Source organism: Scyliorhinus torazame, chromosome 12, assembly GCF_047496885.1.
Source record: "Scyliorhinus torazame isolate Kashiwa2021f chromosome 12, sScyTor2.1, whole genome shotgun sequence".
Taxonomy (NCBI): Eukaryota; Metazoa; Chordata; class Chondrichthyes; order Carcharhiniformes; family Scyliorhinidae; genus Scyliorhinus; species Scyliorhinus torazame.
The window spans coordinates 93,251,351-93,279,350 of NC_092718.1; the positions used below are offsets into that span (position 1 = coordinate 93,251,351).

At 49.6% G+C, this 28,000-nt stretch overlaps 1 protein-coding gene across 1 annotated transcript in view; it reads left to right on the forward strand.

Moving 5' to 3' along the window:
- The window catches only part of LOC140387086 (uncharacterized), a 33,253-nt gene that overhangs the window by 615 nt on the left and 4,638 nt on the right, over positions 1 to 28,000 (forward strand). The window contains exons 2-4 of the mRNA XM_072470095.1: positions 2,564 to 2,686; positions 4,650 to 4,787; positions 12,389 to 12,532. Coding sequence (XP_072326196.1) covers positions 2,564 to 2,686; positions 4,650 to 4,787; positions 12,389 to 12,532 — 405 coding nt within the window. The remainder of the gene's footprint in view (positions 1 to 2,563; positions 2,687 to 4,649; positions 4,788 to 12,388; positions 12,533 to 28,000) is intronic.

The following is a 28,000-nucleotide window of genomic DNA, read 5'->3' on the forward strand; positions in this document are numbered from 1 at the left end:
GAAGGTTGCTTTTGTCACACTGAAAGGAGTCATTGTCATCAATTAATTGCTGTTGTATCTTGACTTGTGTGGATGGATGCCACTCCAACAACACACAAAGAGCTCGATACCATCCAGGGAAAAGCAATCCGATTGATTGAAACCTCAAACACCACTTTGACTATTTATTCTCGTTACTATGATCATACAGTGGCAAGAGTGTGTACCATCTGCAAGATGCACTACAGCCAAGGCTCCTTAGGCAGCAGCTTCCAAATCCATGATCACGACCACTAATAAGGACAAGGGCAGCAGACTGTTAGAATATCAGAACCCCAATTTTTGTTCAGATACCAAGTGAGAAATCCCAACAATTTGCAATTTGCAAAACTGTGAGTAAAGGATAATTCACCCTTGGAGTGATGACTCGGACCAATAGGTATTTTTAGTGTCAAAACAAACTTTAATTTAAGCACAGAATTAGCCACATTACTATTAAAGAAATAGCTTTACAATTAACAGTTAAATAAAAGAAAAAAACTGTAATTTATACTTTGCACCCTCATATTCCAAAAAGGGCTAGTTTAGCACAGGGCTAAATAGCTGGCTTTTAAAGCAGACCAAGGCAGGCCAGCAGCGTGGGTTCCATTCCCATACCAGCCTCCCTGAACAGGAGCCAGACTGTGGCGACTAGGGGCTTATCACAGTAACTTCATTTGAAGCCTACTTGTGACAATAAGCAATTTTTATTTCAATTCATTTCATTTCAGGTAGCCCCAATACAGTTCAAATGCCACTTATAAATAAAGTTAACCAAACAGTATTACTTCCGGTCGTCTGTGTAGAGAGGTTTGGAGAGAAACCCTTTCAAAATCAGATCCAGTACACTTATGTCTTATCAGGCCTTTCTGTTCAACCTAACAGCATTTGGCAGAACTGCAAACTACAGACAGACCTAGCTCCTCCCATTAATTACATCATTATATCCCATGATGACCCATGAACTGCTTCGCTAGGACTAAACACAGTCCCTCAAATTATCAGTACCCCAGGAATCCATCAAAAATATAAACACTATTCTATTAGTCCTTTATCTGTAACCAAATAAATGGTGTAAAACAGTAATCACCTCACCTTTTGCAACAACCTAATTACAGCTTTAGTAGACACACTACCAGTATGTATTTGAAACCAGGGTTTTAAATAACATCACTGCCACAAATTCATAGAATCATAGAATTTACAGTGCAGAAGGAGGCCATTTGGCCCATTGAGGCTGCACCAGCTCTTGGAAAGAGCTCCCTACTTAAGTCCAGAACTCCACCCTATCCCATAACCCAACAACCCCACCTAACCTAAGGGCAATTTAGCATGGCCAATCCACCTAACCTGCACATCTTTAGACTGTGAGAGGAAACCGGAGCACCCGAAGGAAACCCATGCAGACATGGGGAGAATGTGATGACTCCGCACAGACAGTGATCCAAGCCGGGAATCGAACCTGGGAGCCTGGAGCAGTGAAGCAACTATGCTAACCACTGTGCTACCGTGCCGTCCAATTTCTCATAAAAATTATCTAATAATTTCTTCCATTCATCACAAGACACATGTAACTACCCCCAAAGCGACTCACTATCCTGACTAGGAAATAATCCTTCACTGTCACTGGGTCAAAATCATAGAACCATCATAGAATCATAGAATTTACAGTGCAGAAGGAGGTCATCCGGCCCATTGGAGAGAGTACCCTACTTAAGCCCATGCCTCCATCCAATCCCCATAACCCAGTAAAACCACCTAACCTTTTGGACACTAAGGGGCAATTTAGCATGGCCAATCTGTTATATTTTAAATCATGACTTATCTAAAATACATATATTACTCTTGAATCCATCAGGATGATAAAATAGTCCTCTTGTTGAAAGATGAACTATTGAATGAGTAATAAAATAATAAACTGTGAGTCCTTTTACTCAATACTAAACTAACAATAAAGAATTAAAGTACATAACTATACAACTATGCACTGTCATAACAAACTAGTTCTAACTTCTCTCACTCTAGCTATTCTGTCTTGCTTGTTCACTATTCTGAATCACATCTTCATGTCATCTGACTTAGAAAAGGCGGGAAACCAGTTCTTATAGTATCTGACTGTGAGCCATCTAGTATTGAAATGACTGTACTACATTTACATACATTGATCATGTATATTGATATCTGAATATCACTACACAATCCACCCAACCTGCACATCTTTGGACTGAAACTGCAGCACCCAGAGGAAATCCAGGCAGACACATGGAGAAAGTGCAAACTCCACACAGACAGTCACCCAGGCCGGAATTAAACCCGAGTCCCTGGAGCTCTGAGGCAGCAGTGCTAGCCCCTGTGCCACCATGCCACCCTTTAACCCATGAACTCCATCCCTAACAGCATTGTGAGTGTACCTACACCACAGACGTCAGCGGTTCAAGAACGTGTCTGACGACCACCTTTTCAAGGACAATCAACGCTGGTCAAGTCATTGACAACAACATCTCAAAATTGAGTTAAAGATAAACTTTTTATTTTTTTCTCACAGGTTACTCCCTGATTTGTCACAAATGTAACAGTCTCACTGGCAGCTGTGCATTAAACACCACAACCGAGTGTAACAGAACAATTCATCATACATGCAGATCCATCAGTGTCAACGAAGTCTTTGGTATGTATTGTGCAACCTTCCACTGTGAGACTTCAACAACAGCAACTTGCATTTATATAGTGCCTAAATATCGCAAAGTGGTTCACAAAGTCGAGACCAAATAAAAATCTGACAGCCAGTCGCAGAGTGAAATATAGGTCACATTACCTGTGGTTAAAGTCATAGGTTTTTAAGGAGAATTCTAAAGGAGGAGAGAGAGTGAGAGGTTTACGGATGGAATTCCAGATCTTAAGGCCCAGGGAGCAGAAATCACGGACATCAATGGGAGAACAAAGGCATTCAAGGGATGGTCAATAGGGAAGAATTGAAGGAACTCAGAGATGTCGGAGGGTTAGGGTTGGAGAGCTGGAGGACAATACAGAGATAGGGAGGATTTTAGGGGCTGGAGGAGGCTGCAGAGATAAGGAGTGCTGTATGGCTGATGGAGGTTACCTAGATAGGAAGGGGTGCAGGGCAGGAGGAGGTTGCAGAGATAGGGAGGGTTGAAGGGGCTGGAAGTGGCTACAGATGTAGGGAGGACTGTAGGGGCTGGAGTGGTTGCAGAGTTAGGGAGGGTTATAGGGAATAGAAGAGGTTACAGATATTGGAGCATTGCAGAGATTGGAGAGGTTACTGAAAGAGGGAGTGTTGTCAGGCTGGAGGAGGTTGCAGAGAAAGGGACGATGTAGGAGCAGGATAAAGTTACAGAGATGGGAGTATTGTAGGAGCTGTTGGAAATTACGGAGATATGGAGGGTCGTAGGGACTGTCGGAGGTTACAGAGATGGGGAGGGTTGTAAGAGCTGGAGGAAGTTACGCAGATAGGGAGGGTTGTAGGGGCTGATGAAGTTTATGGAGTTAGGGAGGATTTTAGTGGTTAGAAGAGATTACAGTGTTAGAGAGGGTTGTAGGGGCTCACAGAGAAAGGGCGGGTTGTAGGGCCATGGAGCATATTCCAGAGATAGGGAGGGGTGAGAGACAGGAGGAAGTTACAGAAATGTGGGAGGGTTTAGGAAGTTACAGAGATGGGGAAGGTTGTAGTGTCTGGATTAATTTACTGAGATAGGGAGATTTGGAGGGTCTGTAGGAGGTTACAGAGATAGGGAGGGTTATCGGGACTGGAGGAGGTTACAGAGATAGGGAGAGTTACAGGGACTGGGGAGGTTACAGAGTTAGGGAGGATTGTAGGGGACTGGAGGAGGTTACAGAGATTATGAGGGTTGTAGGGGACTGGAACATATTCCAGAGATAAGGAAGGGTTGTAGAGTCGGGAGGAAGTTACAGAGGTGGGGAAGGTTGTACGGTCTGGATTAATTTACAGAGATAGCGAGATTTGGAGGGGCTGGAGGAGGTTACAGAGTAGCAAGTGTTGCAGGGGCTAATAGTGTTTACGGAGTTAGGGGGTTTTAGCGCTGGAGGAGGTTACAGAGATAGGGTGTGCTGTAGAGGCTGGAGGAGGTTACAGAGATAGGGTGTGCTGTAGAGGCTGGAGGAGGTTACAGAGGTAGGGTGTGTTGTAGAAGCTGGAAGAGGCTACAGAGATAGGGAGACTTGTAGCAGCTCAAGGAAGTTACGGAGACAGGGCGGGTTGTAGTGGCTGGAGAAGGTTACAGAGATCTGGAGGCTTTTAGATGTTTAAGGAGGTTGCAGAGGTAGATTAGAATATTTTCATGATCGTGAGAGGTCCTGAACTATAGAACTGTGTAGTGACAAGTAGAAAAAACATGCCATGGAATTTTGGCCTCTATTTCACAAGGGCTGGATTCCAAAGGGAAGCTGTGTTCTAGCCGCGCAGAGCTTTGGCTGGACACCATCCAGTGTAAGTGCATCAAATCTATACACTGTATCGCAGGAAGAATATTTCTCCCTTGAAGCGGATACAGTAGGTTGCTACCAGAACTAAATGGGTAATTAATGTGGACAGGTTGTGCAAAGAAGTTCTCTGAGACTTTGGTAATATAACATGATCTGATTTCTTCTGTTAGGTGCAGTACATACTCACTACATTCTGAGTGGTTGTGGAGGCTGTTTTGGCCTCCACTCCTTCAATAGTGAATTTTACTCCGACTATATACACACCACATGTTGCAGCTCCAGCCTCTGCAGTGATGATGTTAAGCCAGGTGAGACATTGAATCGCATAAATAGTGAGAGGAGGGGTGTGTGAGGGTGTCCGGTTCACCATTCTGTACCACACTTCTTTCAACCTTTAGAGAGAGAACCAATTGCAATATCTGGAATCTCCAAGTTAAAGAAGAAATTTACTTTTATATGGTGTCTATCACAACACCAGGCTACCCCACAGCACGTCAGAACCAATCTATTTGCCAAGGCTGTCGGAAACTGAGCAGTTTGCAATTATTATGAACATTTTTAAAATTTTAATATGTCTGACAAAATTGTGTTTGTGGAAGTGGTTCGTTTGTGGCACCCAACAGCCAGCGGGAGATAGAGGAGCAGATGGGTAGACAGATTTTGGAAAGGAGTAAAAGCAACAGGGTTGTTGTGATGAAAGACTTTAACTTCCCCAATATTGCCTCGGACTCATATACTGCCAGGGGCTTGGACGGGGCAGAGATTGTAAGGAGCATCCAGGAAGGCTTCTTAAAACAATATGTAGATAGTCCAACTAGTCCAACTGGCCTGGTATTGGGGAATCAGCCCGGCCAGGTGGTAGAAGTTTCAGTAGGGGAGCATTTTGGGAACGTGACCACAATTCAGTAAGTTTTAAAGTGCTGGTGGACAAGGATAAGAGTGGCCCTAAGGTGAATGTGCTAAATTGGGGGAAGGTTAATTATAACAATATTAGGCAGGAACTGAAGAACCTAGATTGGGGGTGGATGTTTGAGGGTAAATCATCATCTGACATGTGGGAGGATTTCAAACGTCAGTTGAAAGGAATTCAGGACCGGCATGTTCCTGTGCGGAATAAGGATAAATACGGCAAATTTCGGGAACCTTGGATAACGAGAGATATTGTAGGCCTCGTCAAAAAGAAAAAGGAGGCATTTGTCAGGGCTAGAAGGCTGGGAACAGACTAAGCCTGTGTGGAATATAAGGAAAGTAGGAAGGAACTTATGCAAGGAGTCAGGAGGGCTAAAATGAGTAACGAAAAGTCATTGGCAAATCGGGTTAAGGAAAATCCCAAGGCTTTTTACACGTACATAAAAAGCAAGATGGTAGCCAGGGAAAGGGTTGGCCCACTGAAGGACAGGCGAGAGAATCTATGTGTGGAGCCAGAGGCAATGGGCGACGTACTAAATGAATACTTTGCATCAGTATTCACCAAAGAGAAGGAAATGGTGGATGTTGAGTCTGGAGAAGGGTGTGTAGATAGCCTGGGCCACATTGAGATCCAAAAAGACGAGGTGTTGGGCGTCTTGAAAAATATTAAGGTAGATAAGTCCCCAGAGCCTGATGGTATCTACCCCAGAATACTGAAGGAGGCTAGCGAGGAAATTGCTGAGGCCTTGACAGAAATCTTTGGATCCTCACTGTCTTCAGGTGATGTCCCGGAGGGCTGGAGAATAGCCAATGTTGTTCCTTTGTTTAAGAAGGGTAGCAAGGATAATCCAGGGAACTACAGGCCGGTGAGCCTTACATCAGTGGTAGGGAAATTACTGGAGAGAATTCTTCGAGACAAGATCTACTCCCATTTGGAAGCAAATGGACGTATTAGCGAGAGGCAGCATGATTTTGTGAAGGGGAGGTCGTGTCTCACTACCTTGATAGAGTTTTTCGAGGAGGCCACAAAGATGATTGATGCAGGTAGGGCAGTGGATGTTGCCTACATGGACTTCAGTTTGACAAGGTCCCTCAGACTGGTACAAAAGGTGAAGTCGCATGGGATCCGGGGTGAGCTGGCAAGATGGATACAGAACTGGCTAGGTCATAGAAGGCAGAAAGTAGCAATGGAAGGGCGCTTTTCTGATTGGAAGGCTGTGACTAGTGGTGTTCCACAGGGATCAGTGCTGGGGCCTTTGCTGTTCGTAGTATATATAAATGATTTGGAGGAAAATGTAACTGGTCTGATTAGTAAGTTTGCAGACGACACAGAGGTTGGTGGAATTACGGAGAGTGATAAGGACTATCAGAGGATACAGCAGGATTTAGATTGTCTGGAGACTTGGGCGGAGAGATGGAAGATGGAGTTTAATCCGGACAAATGTGAGGTAATGCGTTTTGGAAGGTCTAATGCAGGTAGGGAATATACAGTGAATGGTAGAATCCTCAAGAGTATTGACAGTCAGAGAGATCTAGTTGTACAGGTTCACAGGTCACTGAAAGGGGCAACATAGGTGGAGAAGGTAGTCAAGAAGGCATACGGCATGCTTGCCTTCATTGGCCGGTGCATTGAGTATAAAAATTTGCAAGTCATGTTGCAGCTGTATAGAACCTTAGTTAGGCCACACTTGGAGTATAGTGTTCAATTCTGGTCGCCATACTACCAGAAGGATGTGGAGGCTTTAGAGAGGGTGCAGAAGAGATGTACAAGAATGTTGCCTGGTATGGAGGGCATTAACTATGAGGAGAGGGTGAATAAACTCGGTTTGTCCTCACTGGAACGACGGAGGTTGAGGGGCGACCTGATAGAGGTCTACAAAATTATGAGGGGCATAGACAGAGTGGATAGTCAGAGGCTTTTTCTCAGGGTAGAGGGGTCAATTATTAGGGGACATAGGTTTAAGGTGCGAGGGGCAAGGTTTAGAGGAGATGGACGAGGCAAGTTTTTTACACAGAGGGTAGTGGGTGCCTGGAACCTGCTGCCTGAGGAGGTGGCGGAAAAGGGACGATAGTGACGTTTAAGGGGCACCTTGGTAAATACATGAATAGGATGGGAATAGAGGGATACTGACCCCTGAAGTGCAGAAGATTTTAGTTTCAACGAGCATCATGGTCGGCACAGGCTTGGAGGGCCGAAGGGCCTGTTCTTGTGCTGTACTTTTCTTTGTTCTTTGTTCTTTGTTCTTTTTGTGTGTGGCTGTGTGTGACTAATTCAGCTTAGGACTGAGTATCGATGAAATTGAGACCAACAAAGGGATCAGGCGGGAAAAGTAATGAGTTGAAGTAAATATGGCCAAATTGGATATTCTACAAGTAAACAAAATGTGGGGTGAAATTTGTATTGGGTAATAGATAACGCTTTGGATTTTAGTTGTTAACTTTCAGAGAGAACGAAAAGGTTAAGACGGCACGGTGGCACAAGGGCAGCACGGTAGCACAGCGGTTAGCACTGTTGCTTCACAGCGCCAGGGTCCCAGGTTCAATTCCCGGCTTGGGTCACTCTCTGTGCGGAGTCTGCATGTTCTCCCCGTGTCTGCGTGGGTTTCCTCCGGGAGCTCCGGTTTCCTCCCACAAGTTCTGAAAGACATGCTGTTAGGTGAATTGGACATTTTAAATTCTCCCTCCGTGTACCTGAACAGGCACCAGAATGTGGCAACTCGGGGCTTTGTGCAGTAACTTCATTGCAGTGTTAATGTAAGCCTACTTGTGAGAATAATAAAGATTATTATTACTATTTTTAAATGTAAGGAAAGGTCATAAAGATATTGGGAAAGGTTATTGGGCTGGATTCACTGTTTTTGCTTAAGTGGAGGATCTGTGCCGTTTTATGTTAAAAAAATTGTTGCCGACCCCTGAAGTAAAAAACTCACCACGATTCTTAGAATTCCCCCTATACCAAAAAGGGTCAATAAGACATTCTAAATGGTGAACAGGGATTCTCACTCCCTGACTCCTATGCAGATTTAGGTGGGTGCTTTTCAGGTCAGTCTATGTTTTCAAGTTATCCCCCGGTATAACCCATATCTTCATAGAAGAATGTTTTCTATTTACCACTTAGTAGCATCGATCCTGGGTCCCGCGTTGCTAAGTAAGTAAAGTAGTCTTTGTACTAACCACTGTTTCAGGTTAAAACTTTTAAGTTATTTTATTTTTATATTTTTTCTTTTAAAAGATGCAATCACTGTCTTTACAGAAAAGTTAAAAGATCTTGCTTCTGGATTCTCCTGGTTTGTTTAAAAGACCTTCAGGTCCACCTTGACAATCATTCTTCTTTAGCTTTTGGTCTTCCTCAGATGGATTCGCTGTTCTGCTCGGTTTCTGTGCTCTATCCTTCCCATGACCGAGCTATGACAGCTGACCAAGGGCTTATATTCTCCTTCTAGCAGTTATTAAGTTTATATGACATTATCGTAAAGTAACTTTATTTTACTCTTGATTGTACAAGGTACCTTTAATCTGAATTATTTCTAACACAATTATGTGTTCATGTTGAGCATGACTTCAGCTCATCGAACTCTGATTACATTGTTTCCCTTGTGATGTTCAAAAGTGCTTTGATCCTAGAGGGGTGTTACATCTGCTTTCTGTCACTTCTAAAGTTGTTTTATTATCAAATAGTGCCCTTAGCTCAGAACTCTGACTCTGTTTAGGGGTTAACGTGTGTTCTCGTGGACACATTGTCTCCAGCTTCCCATATTCACCTGGTGTCAGCAGAATTTCACACCTAAACATTTGTCACCCAATTCAACTGAAGATCCTAGCAATTCTTTTTTAGCTGCTTACTAAAATAATTAACTTCAAAGAAGGGGCAAAATATTGCTTTTCACCATATAACTAAAAGTTCAATCTGCTGTGATTTAAAAGATATGCATCAGTTTTACGGCTTGAATAGTCACAAGATGTTTTCTTAACGCCTGTTTGATAAAGGCTATCTGCATTTCAAAACCTTCTTTTGCAGCTGCTGTTAACCCTTCGTGGGATTTTTCTCGACATTTTCTCATGTACCCTGAGGTCAGGTATTACCAGACTTCCATGTTTCAAATGACATATTTTTCCATTTTTACTTTTACATCCCGCACCAATCCTGTAAATGTTGAGGAGCTAGCAGACGCACCGCATAAACCTTCCGGCTCCCACGATAAAAGTAGCTGGAGAATTGCTGGGTCCGAGACCACGCATGCGCATGGCAACGACCTGCAGCGGTCGCGCTGTGAAACATGTCACCGGCCGTGCGCGGACCCCCTGGCCACATTCTGGCCACCCTCCATCAGTCCCCCCAGCCTTCGCGGAAGCCCTCCTCCCCCAGCCAGCAGCATGGCTCCCCCCCACCGACTGTGGCGGCACTGGACACAGTCCACAGTCCGCAGCTGCCACGCCGGGTTCCCGACTGCTGAGACCATGAGCCGACCGCGCAGTCGGGAACTCTGCCAATCAGGGGCGGAGAATCGAGGGAGGGCCTTCAGGTGACGGCGTCCAAACGCCGTACGGCGCGAGACGAGATGATGCCATTTCGGAAGGGGCGGAAGATACAAAACCTGTGAAAAGCAAAGTGATGCAGTCTTTGACCCCCTGAAGAGTCCTGTTGTTTTCAAAATGCTGGGTTTTCATAAAATTATCGAATTTTTACAGTGCAGAAGGAGGCCAATCGGCCCATTAAGTCTGCACTGAACCTCCGAAAGAGCACCACCCTATCCCTGCAGCCCCACCGGACCTGTACATCTTTTGGACACTAAGGGGCAATTTTATCATGGCCAATCCACCTAACCTGCACATCTTTGAACTGTGGGAAGAAACCGGACACCCGGAAAAAACACACGCAGAAATGGGGAGAAAGTGCAAACTCCACAGAGACAGTCACTCAAGGCCAGAATTGAACCCGGGCACCTAGTGCTGTGAGGAGGAGGTGCTAACCACTGTGCCACCACGCTACCCTTTGTGCCACCATGCCGTGGGTAGTCAGCAGGTGAATTACTCAGCACAGGATTCACAGCTTGGATTGGATTTTGTTTATTGCCACGTGTACCAAGTTACAGTGAAAAGTAATTTCCCGCGAGTAGCTCAACAGATCATTAGGCACATGAAAAGAAAAGGAAATAAAAGAAAATACATAATAGGGCAACAGAAGGTACACAATGTAACTACATAACACTGGCATCACGTGAAGCATACAGGGGTGTAGTGTTAATAAAGTCAGTCCATAAGAGGGTTGTTTAGGAGTCTGGTAACAGCGGGGAAGAAGCTGTTTTTGAGTCTGTTCGTGCGTGTTCTCAGACTTTTGTATCTCCTGCCCAATGGAAGAAGTTGGAAGAGTGAGTAAGCCGGGTGGGAGGGCTCCATAATACTGATAATGGGGAACTCAAGATGCAAAGCCATTGAATATCAACGGGTAATGGTTAAATGCTCTCTTGTTGGAGATGGGCATTGGCTGGTGTTTATGTGGTGTGAATGTTACTTACCTGGATATTTTCCAGGGCTTGCTGCATTTGGAGATGAACTTCATTATCTGAGGAGGTGCGAATACTGCTGAACATTGTGCCATCATCAGCGAACATCCCTTTATGATGGAAGGAAGGTCATTGATGGATCAGCCATCAATGGTTGGGCCTTGGACATAGTGCAGGTTACTGCACAGGAGGCCATTCGGCAGATGGAGGGCGCAATTCAGCAACCCTGTTGAGCCCAGTGTGGAACCGGGTGGAATGGGTGAATTGTGCAAGAGCTTCAAATTGGGCTCCGCACCGGCTGCCGGGCGATCGCGAGTCACCCGACTCACTCCGCCTGCATGATCTGGATCTCACCCTCGCTGGGCAAGATCCAGATCTGCATATTTAAACGAGCCATTATGTCAGATTCACTCGCCGCCCGGGACTCACCGGCCGCACCTGGGAGACCTCGCCTGGGCGCGGTTTAGTCCTGGTCCACACAAATGTGGACAGGGTGTATCAGCACCTGGGGGCTTCTCTCAGGACATTGGAAAGCCGTGGGTGGTCTGAGTCAGGGCAGTGTGGCACCCTGGCACTCCCCCTGGCACCTGGGTAGGTTGGCACTGCCAGGGTACCAGGCTGGCAGTATCAAGGTACCCAGGTGGCACTGCAAGGGTTTGGTCCTGGGGGGGAACCTTGCCACTTGGAGTGGGGTGAGGGGGGCTCCCAAGGGCCGCGCCGAGGATCAGGGGGCGAGGGGGGTCGATAGGGTGGGGGGGGGGGGGGGGGGGGGAGAGGATCAGGTCTGCAAATCAAAATGGCACCCCGATCTGCGGACAGGTGGTCCTGCTGGCAAGATTATCTTGCCAGAAGGAAATCATTCCAAGTGAGGCCTTGGCAGGGAGAAACTCCCCGAGGCCAAACAAAAGCAGCAAAGTACCATTGAATAGGGGGTTGTTGCTCACGGCTATAACCACTGAGAAACACGCCGCTTAAACACGCCTGACAGTAGGCTGAATTGCACCTAGTGTTTTGCTGCTTTCTGCAGGTTAACTCACCTAGTTTCACCCTCCCATCTTTCCCTGTCAGCCTCCAATTTCTTTTCTCTTCGGATAATATTCCAATTTCCTTTTGAAAGTCTCGATTGAAAACTGCCAGCACCACACTGGCAGCATTCCCACTCCGAACCACTCGCTTTGTAAAACATTATTCCTCATGTCTCTGTTGCTTCTTTTGCCAGTCACCTAAATCGGCGTTCCTCTGGTTCTCGACCCTTCCGAAAATGGGAACAGCTTCTCCCGATCTGCAATGTCTCCCTGATGATTTTGAACACCTCGATCAAATCTCTTCTCCAAGGTGAACAGGCCCAGACTGTCCAACGTATCCAGGTCACTGAGGCTCTAGTGTCTATTAATGAACATGGTCCTGTGTTTCTAGTTTGGGTGGTGTTTGATGCTTTGAATAACTCTGATGAACAGAATGCGACAGGTTAACATTATTGTCTATTTGCATTGCAGAGATAGAAAACAGCACACTGAATGGTCTGGAATGTCATGGCTGCTTCACCTTTACCAAGGCTGGGTGCACATCGCTGCTGGCCAAAGTGAAATGTAAAGGACAAAAAGATCATTGTGTCCACACTTCAGGCTTAAAGAGAGTGGGTGGGTCCAATTCTTTACTCATCGTTTTACTGAGCGATACAGAGAGAACTACAGAACATGTGGACCATTACCACCCAAAAACAAACCATTCGGTCCAACTACCCCGTGTTCCACAGGAGCCTCCTCCAATACCCTCGTCATCTCACCTATCACCATATCTTTCTGTTTGCTTTTATTTATTCATTTATGGGATGTTGGTGTCACTGGCATTTATTTTTAAAAAAATATATATTTTATTAAAGTTTTTCGATCAAACAAAAACAAAAATTTCCCATTTTACAACTTTGTAATATATACATTGATCGTTTTTTAAATAAATAATATACTAACGGCAACTGCCAACAACAAAATAAGAAACAACAGAAAAAGTAACTAAAATAGTAACTTCGTAAAATCTAATATAAATAACTAATATATAAACACACACATAAAACCCCTGAAGACCCAAATGAGCCCTCCCGCCCGCCCCCCCCCCCCTCCCCCCTGGGTTGCTGCTGCTGTCTTTCCTATTTTCCCTTATCGCTCTGCGAGATAGTCGAGGAACGATTGCCACCGCCTGGTGAACCCTTGAGCCTCTTAGTGCGTACTTCATCGGCTCCAATTTTATGAACCCTGCCATGTCGTTTATCCAGGCCTCCACGGCCGGGGGTTTAGCTTCTTTCCACATAAGTAGAATCCTTCGCCGGGCTACTAGGGACGCAAAGGCCACAACATCGGCCTCTCTCACCTCCTGCACTCCCGGCTCATCTGCAACCCCAAATATAGCCAACCCCCAGCCTGGTTTGACCCGGACCCCCACCACCTTTGAAATCACTTTTGCCACACCCACCCAGAACCCATGCAATACCGGACACGACCAGAACATGTGGGTGTGGTTCGCCGGGCTTCCTGCGCATCTCCCGCACCTATCCTCCACTCCAAAAAATCTACTCAGCCTTGCTCCAGTCATATGCGCCCTGTGTAGAACCTTGAATTGTATCAGGCTGAGCCTGGCACACGAGGACGAAGAGTTTACCCTACTTAGGGCACCTGCCCACAGCCCCTCCTCAATCTCTTCCCCCAGCTCCTCCTCCCATTTTCCCTTCAGCTCCTCCACCATCGTCTCCCCCTCGTCTCTCATTTCCCTATATATATCTGACACCCTGCCATCACCCACCCATGCCCCCAAAATCACTCTGTCCTGGATCTCTTGCGCTGGGAGCTGCGGAAATTCCCTCACCTGTTGCCTCACAAATGCCCTCACTTGCATATAGCGAAATGCATTCCCAAGTGGCAGCCCATATTTTTCTGTCAGTGCTCCCAGACTCGCGAACGTCCCGTCTAAGAACATGTCCTTCAATGTCGCAATTCCTGCTTGCTGCCAACATTTAAATCCCCCATCTATCCTTCCCGGGACAAACCTATGATTGTTCCTTATCGGGGACCACACTGAGGCACCCGTCACTCCCTTATGTCGTCTCCACTGCCCCCAAATTTTCAGAGTTGCCACCACCACTGTGTTTGTGGTGTATTTTTTCGGGGAGAACGGCAACGTCGCCGTCACCAGTGCTTTTAGGCTAGTTCCCCTACAGGACGCCATCTCCAGTCTTTTCCACGCCGCTCCTTCCCCTTCCCTCATCCACTTACATATCATTGACACGTTGGCGGCCCAATAATAATCACTTAGACTCGGCAGTGCCAGTCCCCCTCTGTCCCTACTGCGCTGCTGGAACCCCCTCTTTACTCTTGGGGTCTTTCCAGGCCACACAAAGCTCATAATACTCTTGTCCACCTTTTTAAAAAAGGCCTTTGTAATCAGGACAGGGAGGCACTGGAACACAAAAAGAAACCTTGGAAGAACCACCATTTTAACCGCCTGCACCCTGCCCGCCAATGACAGGGGCACCATGTCCCACCTCCTAAAGTCCTCTTCCATCTGCTCTACCAGTCGTGCCAAGTTAAGTTTATGCAAGGTTCCCCAGTTCCTGGCCACCTGGATCCCCAAATACCGGAAATCCCTTGTTACCCTCCTCAACGGTAAATCGTCTATTCCCCTGCCCTGTTCCCCGGGGTGCATCACAAACAGTTCACTCTTCCCCATATTCAATTTATATCCTGAAAATTCTCCAAACTCCCTGAGAGTCTGCATTATCTCAGGCATCCCCTCCACTGGGTTCGCGACATACAACAACAAATCATCCGCGTATAATGACACCCGATGCTCTTCTCCTCCTCTAAGTACCCCCCTCCACTTCCTGGAGCCCCTCAGCGTTATGGCCAGTGGCTCAATTGCCAACGCAAACAGTAACGGGGACAGGGGACATCCCTGTCTTGTACCCCTATATAGTCGGAAGTGGTCAGATCGTTGCCTATTTGTAATCACACTTGCCACCGGGGCCCTGTACAGGAGCTGAACCCATCTAATGAACCCCTCTCCAAATCCAAATCTCCTCAGTACTTCCCACAGGTAGTCCCACTCCACTCTATCAAATGCTTTCTCTGCATCCATCGCCACCACTATCTCCGCCTCCCCCTCCGGTGGGGGCATCATCATCACCCCCAGCAGCCTCCGTATATTAGCATTCAATTGCCTCCCTTTAACAAACCCCGTTTGATCATCATGCACCACCCCAGGGACACAGTCCTCTATCCTCGTCGCCATCACCTTGGCCAAAAGCTTGGCATCTACGTTCAAGAGGGAAATAGGCCTGTATGACGCGCACTGCAGCGGGTCTTTGTCTCTTTTCAGGATGTAGCGCACAATGACTTACGAGAGAGACGAGAAGTGATGAAGTCGATTCAGGCTTTATTAAGCGAGACTTGTCCCCAGCAATTCAGCAATAGAATGAAGCGGCGGGGAGAAGCTCGGGTTCTTATACTCCACCTTCAGGGCAGAGCCAGGAGTCAGCAGCCAACCAGGACCCGGGATCTGTCAGCCAATAGCATCACGGCTTCACAGTCCCACAGATGAGTAGTGAATTTAAAAACTCTTACCTTTACAGGAGCAGCCCTTTGGATTTCGGCGGCAGCGGTGCGCAGGGGCCTTCTGGGAGGTGAGTACTTACTTTAAAAGCCTTACCTTTACAGGAGCAGCCCTTCGGATTTCGGCGGCAGCGGTGCGCAGGGGCCTTCTGGGAGGTGAGTAGTGAATTTAAAAACTCTTACCTTTACAGGAGCAGCCCTTTGGATTTCGGCGGCAGCGGTGCGCAGGGGCCTTCTGGGAGGTGAGTACTTACTTTAAAAGCCTTACCTTTACAGGAGTAGCCCTTCGGATTTCGGCGGCAGCGGTGCGCAGGGGCCTTCTGGGAGGTGAGTAGTGAATTTAAAAACCCTTATCTGGTCCCGTGTCTGTTCTTCTTTTCTGTTTTATTTGTTTTTATATAAGGCGGGAACCGGAAGTTCGACCCGCGGACCTCTGGGAAGTCCCCCCCCCCCCCAACCAATAAATTCTGGTGGAGAGGAAACCCGAGACACTACACGTGTAGTGTCTCCCACCCGCCCTCCTCCTCTAACCTAATAATAAGACCCATTGGTGTGAGGTAAGTGCCATATTATATTATTATTATATTATTAGCATTGTGCAGGTCAAGGTTCGGAGGTGGAGGAGCAGTCTCTGTCAGCGAGAGAACCTGAGAACATCTAAGACACTCAGAAGGTAAGAAGGTAAGTAAGTGATTTTTACTTATTTTTACTTTTATACCTTTTTTCAAATTGTGTGTGTCGGGGGGAAACTGAAGTGACATCACAGAAAAGCTGTGGCCAGAGTGGCGAGTATTTGGTAACTAATTAAACATAATAAATTAATTATAATTTAGAGGGATATCTAAGCCAGAGATCGGAGAGTACTATAGTTAGCTATCGCATTTCTATTAGAAATCTAGTGCTAGGAAACAGATAGTTGACAGTAACTTTGAAATTTAAAAAAAAATATTTAAAAAAAAGACAAATTTTAATTTTAATTTTAATTAATTGACGCAATGTCAGTTAGAGGGGTGCTGTGCTCTGACTGTGAGATGTGGCAGGTCCGGGAGGCTTCCAGCGTCCCGGATGGCTTCATCTGCAGACAGTGCACCCAACTGGAGCTCCTCACAGACCGCATGGTTCGGTTGGAGCAGCAATTGGATGCACTTAGGAGCATGCAGGTGGCGGAAAGCGTCATAGATCGCAGTTATGTAAATATGGTCACACCCAAGGTGCAGGCAGAGAAATGGGTGACCACAGAAAGGGCAGGCAGTCAGTGCAGGAATCCCCTGTGGTTGTCCCCCTCTCGAACAGATATACCCCTTTGGATACTGTCGGGGGGGATAGCCTATCAGGGGAAAACAGCAGCAGCCAGAGCAGTGGCACCACGGCTGGCTCTGATGTTCAGAAGGGAGGGTCAAAGCGCAGAAGAGTAATAGTAATAGGGGACTCTATAGTCAGGGGCACAGATAGGCGCTTCTGTGGACGTGAAAGAGACTCCAGGATGGTATGTTGCCTCCCTGGTGCCAGGGTCCAGGATGTCTCCGAACGGGTAGAGGGCATCCTGAAGGGGGAGGGCAAACAGGCAGAGGTCGTTGTACATATTGGTACTAACAACATAGGCAGGAAGGGGCATGAGGTCCTGCAGCAGGAGTTCAGGGAGCTAGGCAGAAAGTTAAAAGACAGGACCTCGAGGGTTGTAATCTCGGGATTACTCCCTGTGCCACGTGCCAGTGAGGCTAGAAATAGGAAGATAGAGCAGCTAAACACGTGGCTAAACAGCTGGTGTAGGAGGGAGGGTTTCCATTATCTGGACCACTGGGAGCTCTTCCGGGGCAGGTGTGACCTGTATAAGAAGGATGGGTTGCATCTAAACCGGAGAGGCATAAACATCCTGGCCGCGAGGTTTGCTAGTGTCACAAGGGAGGGTTTAAACTAGTATGGCAGGGGGGTGGGCACGGGAGCAATAGGTCAGAAGGTGAGAGCATTGAGGGAGAACTAGGGAATAGGGACAGTGTGGCTCTGAGGCAGAGCAGACAGGGAGAGGTTGCTGAACACAGCGGGTCTGGTGGCCTGAAGTGCATATGTTTTAATGCAAGGAGCATTACGGGTAAGGCAGATGAACTTAGAGCTTGGATTAGTACTTGGAACTATGATGTTGTTGCCATTACAGAGACCTGGTTGAGGGAATGGCAGGATTGGCAGCTAAACGTTCCAGGATTTAGATGTTTCAGGCGGGATAGAGGGGGATGTAAAAGGGGAGGTGGAGTTGCGCTACTTGTTCGGGAGAATATCACAGCTGTACTGCGAGAGGACACCTCAGAGGGCAGTGAGGCTATATGGGTAGAGATCAGGAATAAGAAGGGTGCAGTCACAATGTTGGGGGTATACTACAGGCCTCCCAACAGCCAGCGGGAGATAGAGGAGCAGATAGGTAGACAGATTTTGGAAAAGAGTAAAAACAACAGGGTTGTGGTGATGGGAGACTTCAACTTCCCCAATATTGACTGGGACTCACTTAGTGCCAGGGGCTTAGACGGGGCGGAGTTTGTAAGGAGCATCCAGGAGAGCTTCTTAAAAAAATATGTCGACAGTCCAACTAGGGAAGGGGCGGTACTGGACCTGGTATTGGGGAATGAGCCCGGCCAGGTGGTAGATGTTTCAGTAGGGGAGCATTTCGGTAACAGTGACCACAATTCAGTAAGTTTTAAAGTACTGGTGGACAAGGATAAGGGTGGTCCGAGGATGAATGTGCTAAATTGGGGGAAGGCTAATTATAACAATATGAGGAGGGAACTGAAGAACATAGATTGGGGGCGGATGTTTGAGGGCAAATCAACATCTGACATGTGGGAGGCTTTCAAGTGGCAGTTGAAAGGAATACAGGACCGGCATGTTCCTGTGAGGAAGAAAGATAAATACGGCAATTTTCGGGAACCTTGGATGACGAGTGATATTGTAGGCCTCGTCAAAAAGAAAAAGGAGGCATTTGTCAGGGCTAAAAGGCTGGGAACAGACGAAGCCTGCGTGGAATATAAGGAAAGTAGGAAGGAACTTAAACAAGGAGTCAGGAGGGCTCGAAGGGGTCACGAAAAGTCATTGGCAAATAGGGTTAAGGAAAATCCCAAGGCTATTTACACGTACATAAAAAGCAAGAGGGTAGCCAGGGAAAGGGTTGGCCCATTGAAGGATAGGCAAGGGAATCTATGTGTGGAGCCAGAGGAAATGGGCGAGGTACTAAATGAATACTTTGTATCAGTATTCACCAAAGAGAAGGAATTGGTAGATGTTGAGTCTGGAGAAGGGGGTGTAGATAGCCTGGGTCACATTGTGATCCAAAAAGACGAGGTGTTGGGTGTCTTAAAAAATATTAAGGTAGATAAGTCCCCAGGGCCTGATGGGATCTACCCCAGAATACTGAAGGAGGCTGGAGAGGAAATTGCTGAGGCCTTGACAGAAATCTTTGGATCCTCGCTGTCTTCAGGGGATGTCCCGGAGGACTGGAGAATAGCCAATGTTGTTCCTCTGTTTAAGAAGGGTAGCAAGGATAATCCCGGGAACTACAGGCCGGTGAGCCTTACTTCAGTGGTAGGGAAATTACTGGAGAGAATTCTTCGAGACAGGATCTACTCCCATTTGGAAGCAAATGGACGTATTAGTGAGAGGCAGCACGGTTTTGTGAAGGGGAGGTCGTGTCTCACTAACTTGATAGAGTTTTTCGAGGAGGTCACTAAGATGATTGATGCAGGTAGGGCAGTAGATGTTGTCTATATGGACTTCAGTAAGGCCTTTGACAAGGTCCCTCATGGTAGACTAGTACAAAAGGTGAAGTCACACGGGATCAGGGGTGAGCTGGCAAGGTGGATACAGAACTGGCTAGGCCATAGAAGGCAGAGAGTAGCAATGGAGGGATGCTTTTCTAATTGGAGGGCTGTGACCAGTGGTGTTCCACAGGGATCAGTGCTGGGACCTTTGCTCTTTGTAGTATATATAAATGATTTGGAGGAAAATGTAACTGGTCTGATTAGTAAGTTTGCAGACGACACAAAGGTTGGTGGAATTGCGGATAGCGATGAGGACTGTCGGAGGATACAGCAGGATTTAGATTGTCTGGAGACTTGGGCGGAGAGCTGGCAGATGGAGTTTAATCCGGACAAATGTGAGGTAATGCATTTTGGAAGGTCTAATGCAGGTAGGGAATATACAGTGAATGGTAGAACCCTCAAGAGTATTGAAAGTCAAAGAGATCTAGGAGTGCAGGTCCACAGGTCATTGAAAGGGGCAACACAGGTGGAGAAGGTAGTCAAGAAGGCATACGGCATGCTTGCCTTCATTGGCCGGGGCATTGAGTATAAGAATTGGCAAGTCATGTCGCAGCTGTATAGAACCTTAGTTAGGCCACACTTGGAGTATAGTGTTCAATTCTGGTCGCCACACTACCAGTAGGATGTGGAGGCTTTAGAGAGGGTGCAGAAGAGGTTTACCAGAATGGTGCCTGGTATGGAGGGCATTAGCTATGAGGAGCGGTTGAATAAACTCGGTTTGTTCTCACTGGAACGAAGGAGGTTGAGGGGAGACCTGATAGAGGTATACAAAATTATGAGGGGCATAGACAGAGTGGATAGTCAGAGGCTTTTCCCCAGGGTAGAGGGGTCAATTACTAGGGGGCATAGGTTTAAGGTGTGAGGGGCAAGGTTTAGAGTAGATGTACGAGGCAAGTTTTTTACGCAGAGGGTAGTGGGTGCCTGGAACTCGCTGCCGGAGGAGGTAGTGGAAGCAGGGACGATAGGGACATTTAAGGAGCATCTTGACAAATATATGAATAGGATGGGAATAGAAGGATACGGACCCAGGAAGTGTAGAAGATTGTAGTTTAGTCGGGCAGCATGGTCGGCACGGGCTTGGAGGGCCGAAGGGCCTGTTCCTGTGCTGTACATTTCTTTGTTCTTTGTTTGTTTATGACCCCTAATACATACCACCAATTCACCCCTTGTTAAAAAGGAACCCGGCGAGGTGGTGGTTCGCATGGTGGCAGGGGTTTACAAGGCTGGCCCTAGAAGGAAGATTTTGGACATGTTACTACAATTTTAGCCCTACACTGGGCTATGTACAAGTTTGTGAAACTATTTACAATATTAGCAAGAAAAAAACATTTTTTTTTTTTTTGTTACAATACAACAACATTCTTGGTGTCACGCGGATGCCACGAGTCGATCGGGCGGTCTGGTCTTCCTCGTCGATCGCCTCAGCCCCGGTGGTGGTGCAGGTGCTTGTTCAGGCGTTGTCGTCTCTGGGAGCGTTTCGGTGTTTGTTCCTGTTTTACTCCTGGGCGGGCACGGGAGGAGGACCGATCCCCCCGGGAAGGGGGCGGTCGCGGGGTGCGCCGGTGGCAGGGAGGGGATGATCGGTGTCGGGGGGGTGTGTGTGTTGCCGGCGGGCGCCAGGTCCCGCAGGGAGACCGTGTCCTGTCGGCCGTCGGGGTACGCCACGTAGGCGCACTACGGGTTCGCGTGGAGAAGGTGAACCCTCTCGACCAACGGGTCCGATTTGTGCGCCCGCACATGTTTCCGGAGCAAGATGGGTCCTGGGGCCGCCAGCCAGGTCGGCAGCGACGTTCCGGAGGAGGACTTCCTGGGGAAGACAAGGAGGCGCTCATGAGGCGTTTGGTTAGTGGTGGTACACAGCAGCGACCGGATGGAGTGGAGAGCATCCGGAAGGACCTCCTGCCACCGGGAAACTGGGAGATCCCTGGACCGTAGGGCCAGCAGGACGGTCTTCCAGACCGTGCCGTTCTCCCTCTCTACTTGCCCGTTCCCCCGGGGGTTGTAGCTGGTCGTCCTGCTCGAGGCTATGCCCTTGCTGAGCAGGAACTGGCGCAGCTCGTCACTCATGAAGGAGGACCCCCTGTCGCTGTGGATATACGCGGGGCAACCGAACAGTGTGAATATGGTGCCAAGGGCTTTAATGACTGTGGCCGCTGTCATGTCGGGGCAGGGGATGGCGAAGGGGAAACAAGAGTAATCGTCCACCACGTTCAGGAAGTATGCGTTGCGGTCAGTGGAGGGGAGGGGCCCTTTGAAATCCAAACTGAGGCGTTCAAAGGGGCGGGAAGCTTTGATCAGGTGCGCTCTATCCGGCCTGAAAAAATGCGGTTTGCACTCTGCGCAGATGTGGCAGTTCCTGGTGACTGTACGGACCTCCTCCACGGAGTAGGGGAGGTTGCGGGACTTTACGAAATGGTAGAATCGAGTGACCCCCGGGTGGCAGAGGTCCTCGTGGAGGGCTTGGAGGCGGTCTATTTGTGCGTTGGCACATGTGCCACGGGATAGGGCATCGGACGGCTCGTTCAGCTTTCCGGGACGGTACAAGATCTCATAGTTCAAGGTGGAGAGCTCGATCCTCCACCTTAAGATCTTGTCATTTTTAATTTTGCCCCGCTGTGCATTATCGAACATGAAGGCTACCGACCGTTGGTCGGTGAGGAGAGTGAATCTCCTGCCAGCCAGGTAATGCCTCCAATGTCGCACAGCTTCCACTATGGCTTGGGCTTCCTTTTCCACTGAGGAGTGGCGGATTTCTGAGGCGTGGAGGGTCCGGGAGAAAAAGGCCACGGGTCTGCCCGCTTGGTTAAGGGTGGCCGCCAGAGCTACGTCGGATGCGTCGCTCTCGACCTGGAAGGGGAGGGACTCGTCGATGGCGCGCATCGTGGCCTTTGCGATATCCGCTTTGATGCGGCTGAAGGCCTGGCGAGCCTCTGTCGACAGGGGGAAGGTAGTGGACTGTATTAGCGGGCGGACTTGTCTCCATACTGGGGGACCCACTGGGCGTAATATGAAAAGAAACCCAGGCAACGTTTCAGGGCTTTGGAGCAGTGGGGGAGGGGGAATTCCATAAGGGGGCGCATGCGTTCGGGGTCGGGGCCTATTATCCCATTGCGCACTACGTATCCCAGGATGGCCAACCGGTTTGTGCTAAAAACGCACTTTTCCTCGTTGTATGTGAGGTTCAGGGCTTTAGCGGTCTGGAGGAATTTTTGGAGGTTGGCGTCGTGGTCCTGCTGATCGTGGCCATAGATGGTTGCGTTGTCGAGATACGGGAACGTGGCCTGCAACCCGTGCTGGTCAACCATTCGGTCCATCTCCCGTTGGAAGACCGAGACCCCGTTGGTGACACCAAATGGGACCCTTAGGAAGTGGTATAGACGCCCGTCTGCCTCGAAGGCTGTGTACTTGCGGTCACCTGGGCGGATGGGGAGCTGGTGGTAGGCGGATTTGAGGTCCACGGTGGAGAAAACCTTATACTGGGCAATCCGATTTACCATGTCGGATATGCGGGGGAGAGGGTATGCATCTAGCTGTGTGTACCTGTTGATGGTCTGACTATAGTCTACGACCATCCTTTCCTTCTCCCCAGTCTTTACTACTACCACCTGGGCTCTCCAGGGACTATTGCTGGCCTGGATTATGCCTTCCTTCAGCAACCGCTGGACTTCAGACCAAATAAATATCCGGTCCTGGGCGCTGTACCGTCTGCTCCTAGTGGCGACGGGTTTGCAATCCGGGGTGAGGTTTGCAAACAAGGATGGCGGTTCAACCTTCATAGAATTTACAGTGCAGAAGGAGGCCATTTGGCCCATCGAGTCTCCACCGGCTCTTGGAAAGAGCACCCCACCCAAGGTCAACACCTCCACCCTATCCCCATAACCCAGTAACCCCACCCAACACTAAGGGCAATTTTGGACACTAAGGGCAATTTATCATGGCCAATCCACCTAACCTGCACATCTTTGGACTGTGGGAGGAAACCGGAGCACCCGGAGGAAACCCACGCACACACGGGGAGGATGTGCAGACTCCGCACAGACAGTGACCCAAGCTGGAATCGAACCTGGGACCCTGGAGCTGTGAAGCAATTGTGCTATCCACAAGGCTACCGTGCTGCCCAACCTTGAGAGTTGCGAGGCCGCAGATAGTGAGTGGGGGTATTGGGCCGCCAAATTGAAATGTTAGGCTCTGCAGGTTACACTGGAAATCTAATCCCAGTAATGTGGGCACGCAGAGTTGGGGAAGTACGTAGAGCCTGTAGTTCTTAAACTCCCTCCCTTGCACCGTTAGGTTCTCGATGCAGAACCCTTTGATCTCTACGGAGTGGGATCCTGCAGCTAGGGAAATCTTTTGCGTGCTTGGATGGATGGTCAGAAAACAGCGTCTTACCATGTCTGGGTGAATAAAACTTTCAGTGCTCCCGGAGTCGATCAGGCATGGTGTCTCGTGTCCGTTAATCAGCACCGTTGTTGTCGTCGTCTGGAGCGCCCGGGGCCGTGATTGATCCAGAGTCACCAAAGCCAGTCGTGGTAGTAGTGTCGCGGGGTCTTCTTCGGACCCCGTAGAGCAGTCGATGCTGGGGTCCTTTGTTGTCAACCAAGATGGTGGCGTCCATGAATCGCACGCGGCCGGGGGGTGGACAAAATGGCTGCCCCCATGGATCGCATGTGGTCGGGGGTGGACAAAATGGCCACCCCCATGAATGGCACGTGGCTGGGGGGTCACAAGATGGCGGCTCCCATCCTCTCCTCGTGGTGCCCGGGACCCAAAATGGCGGCACCCGCGGGTCGCACATGGGGCGCTGGGGGGGTTGGGGAGCGTTTGGGATATGCTGGGCTCGTTCTTCTCCGGGGATTGCGGCGACCCCCCGGGACCGGCACACTGCCGCGTAATGGCCCTTCTTGCCGCAGCTTTTACAAATAGCTGCGCGGGCCGGGCAGCGCTGCCGGGGGTGTTTCGCTTGCCCGCAGAAATAGCAGCGGGCCCCCCCGGGATGGTCTGGCGCTTTAACCGCGCAAGCCTGCGAGGGGGGGGGGTTTGTCACAACGGGGGTCCACGGAGCCCAAGGGGCTGCCGCGCGGTCGGGGCCGTAGGCGCGGGCGTTTTGCGAGGCCACATCTAGGGAAGCTGCAAGGGCCCGTGCCTCTGAGAGTCCTAGCGACTCTCTTTCTAAAAGTCTTTGGCGGATTTGGGGAGAGTTCATACCTGCCACAAAAGCATCGCGAATTAGCATGTCCGTGTGTTCGATCGCGTTCACCGGCGGGCAGCTGCAGCCCCGTCCCAAAATTAGCAGCGCGGCGTAGAAACCTTCTCGCGATTCTCCGGGACTTTGCCGTCTCGTTGCGAGTTGGTGGCGCGCGTAGACCTGGTTAACGGGCCGAACGTAGATGCCCTTCAGTAATGTGAGCGCCGTCGGGAAATCCTCTGCGTCTTCTATGAGAGGGTAAATTTCCGGGCTTACCCTCGAATGCAGGACCTGCATTTTCTGGTCTTCTGTGATCCGGCCGGGGGCCGTTCGGAGGTAGCCTTCAAAACATGCTTGCCAGTGTTGAAATACTGCTGCCGAGTTCGCTGCGTGGGGGCTGATCCGCAGGCATTCCGGGGCGATCCAGAGCTCCATAGTCTTCTAAGCACGCTTAATAAATTGTAGCGCACAATGACTTACGAGAGAGACGAGAAGTGATGAAGTCGATTCAGGCTTTATTAAGTGAGACTTGTCCCCAGCAGTTCAGCAACAGAATGAAGCGGCGGGGAGAAGCTCAAGTTCTTATACTCCGCCTTCAGGGCGGAGCCAGGAGTCAGCAGCCAACCTGGACCTGGGATCTGTCAGCCAATAGCATCACGGCTTCACAGTCCCACATGACCCCTAATACATACCACCACACAGGATCAGCGATATCATCGCCTCCGACATCGTCGGGGGTAGTGCCCCCTTTCCCTAGCCTCATTAAAGGTTCTCGTCAGAAGTGGGGCCAGCAGGTCCACGTATTTCCTATAGAACTCCACCGGGAACCCATCCGGTCCCGGGGCCTTCCCTGCCTGCATGTTCCCAATTCCTTTTACCACCTCCTCCACCTCAATCTGCGCTCCCAGTCCTGTCATCTCCTGTTCCTCAACCTTCGGGAACTCCAGCTGGTCTAGGAAACGCATCATTCCCTCTTTCCCTTCCGGGGGTTGAGCCTTATATAGCCTCTAGTAAAATACCTTAAACACCCCATTCACCCTCTCCGCTCCCCGTTCCATGTTTCCCTCCTCGTCTCTAACCCCTCCAATCTCTCTCGCCGCCCCCCTCTTCCTAAGTTGTTGGGCCAGCAGCCGGCTCACCTTCTCTCTATATTCATACTGCACTCCCTGTGCCTTCCTCCATTGTGCCTCTGCCTTACCCGTGGTCAACAAGTCAAAGTCCGTGTGCAATCTCCGTCTTTCCCTGTATAGCCCTTCATCTGGAGCCTCCGCATATTGCCTATCCACCCTCAAAATCTTCTCAACAATCTCTCCCTTTCTTTACCCTCTTGTTTCCCCTTATGGGCCCTTATGGAGATCAGCTCCCCTCTAACCACCGCCTTCAGCGCCTCCCAGACCACTCCCACCTGGACCTCTCCGTCATCATTAATCTCTAGGTACCTTTCAATACATCCCCTCACCCTTACACATACCCACTCGTCCGCCAACAGTCCCATATCTAATCTCCAGAGTGGGCGCTGTTCCTTTTCCTCTCCAACTTCCAGATCTACCCAATGTGGGGCATGATCTGAAATGGCTATAGCCGAATACTCCGTTCCTGCCACCTTTGGGATCAGCGCCCTTCCCAGGATAAAGAAGTCTATCCGGGAGTACACTTTGTGGACATGGGAGAAGAAGGAAAACTCTTTACTCCTTGGCCTAGTAAATCTCCAGGAATCCACTCCTCCCATCTGCTCCATAAAGCCCTTAAGCACCTAGGCCGCTGCCGGCCTCCTCCTGGTCCTAGATCTGGACCGGTCCAGCCCTGGGTCCAGCACCGTGTTGAAGTCCCCCCCCATTACCAACTTTCCCATCTCCAGGTCCGGGATGCGCCCCAACATACGCTTCATAAAGTTCGCGTCATCCCAGTTCGGGGCATATACATTCACCAGCACCACCGCCTCACCTTGCAATCTGCCACTCACCATCACGTATCTACCCCCACTGTCCGCCACTATGGTCTTCGCCTCAAACAATACCCGTTTCCCCACCAGTATTGCCACCCCTCTATTTTTCGCATCCAAGCCCTAGTGGAATACCTGTCCCACCCATCCTTTTCTTAATCTGACCTGATCCGCCAGTTTCAGGTGCGTCTCCTGAAGCATGACCACGTCTGCCTTTAGCTTCTTTAGGTGTGCAAGTACCCTTGCCCTCTTAATCGGCCCGTTCAACCCTCTCACGTTTCACGTGATCAACCGGGTTGGGGGGCTCTTTACCACCCCGCCTCATCGACTAGCCATCCCCTTTTTTAGACCAACTCCTCACCCGGTTCCCACGCACCCGCTTTCCCCCCCGACGGCGCCCTCCTGTCCCGACCATCCCATCCCGTAACAGCTCCCCCTTCCCCTTAGTAGCAGCAACCCAGTTAACCACCCCCCCCTCCCCCCCCGCTAGATCCCTCTCCAGCTTAGTTGCTCCCCCCATATTGCTTCCGGAAGTCAGCAAACTCTGGCTGACCTCGGCTTCCCCCGTTTATCCTTAGCCTCCCATCATGTGAGGCCCCCTCCTTCCTGCGCCCCCTTTTCCCGCCACAATTTCCATAGCGCGGGGACAAAGCCCGCGCTTCCCTCTCGGCCCAGCCCCGATGGCGCAGCTCCCTCTCTCCTTCCCCCTCCCCTTCCCCACCGGCGCCCACATTTCTTCGTATCCCCCCCCTTCGAGGGGAAAGAAATTTCCCCCCCCCCATCTGATTCACAGTCCCTTGCCACCACCTCACTACTTCATTTCAACCACTCTTTCTCCAATCTAGTCCAACCTCTCCTCTTCGATAAATGTCCACGCCTCCTCTGCCGTCTCAAAGTAATGGTGTTTGCCCTGGTGTGTAACCCACAGTCTTGCCGGCTGCAACATTCCGAACTTCACTTTCCTCTTGTGGAGCACCGCCTTGGCCCGATTGAAACTCGCCCTCCTTCTCGCCACCTCCGCACTCCAATCCTGATACACGCGGATCACCGCGTTCTCCCACCTGCTGCTCCGTGTCTTTTTCGCCCATCTCAGGACCATCTCCCTGTCCTTGTAGCGGTGGAACCTCACCACTATTACTCGAGGTATTTCTCCTGCCTTTGGTCTTCTCACGAGGACTCGATACGCTCCCTCCACTTCCAGGGGGCCCGTCGGGGCCTCAGCTCCCATTAAGGTATGGAGCATCGTACTCACATACGCCCCAACATCCGCTCCCTCTGCCCCTTCGGGAAGACCCAAGATTCTTAAGTTCTTCCTCCTCGAGCTATTTTCCAGGGCTTCCAGTCTCTCCATACACCTCTTATGCAGTGCCTCGTGCGTCTCTGTCTTCACCACCAAGCCCTGTATCTCATCCTCATTTTCGGCAGCTTTTGCCTTCACTCCACGGAGCTCCATCTCTTGGGTCTTCTGCGCCTCCTTTAACCCCTCAATCGCCTGCAGCATCGGTGCCAGCACCTCCTTCTTGAGCTCCTCCACACATCGACGGAGGAACTCCTGCTGTTCCAGGCCCCATACCAAC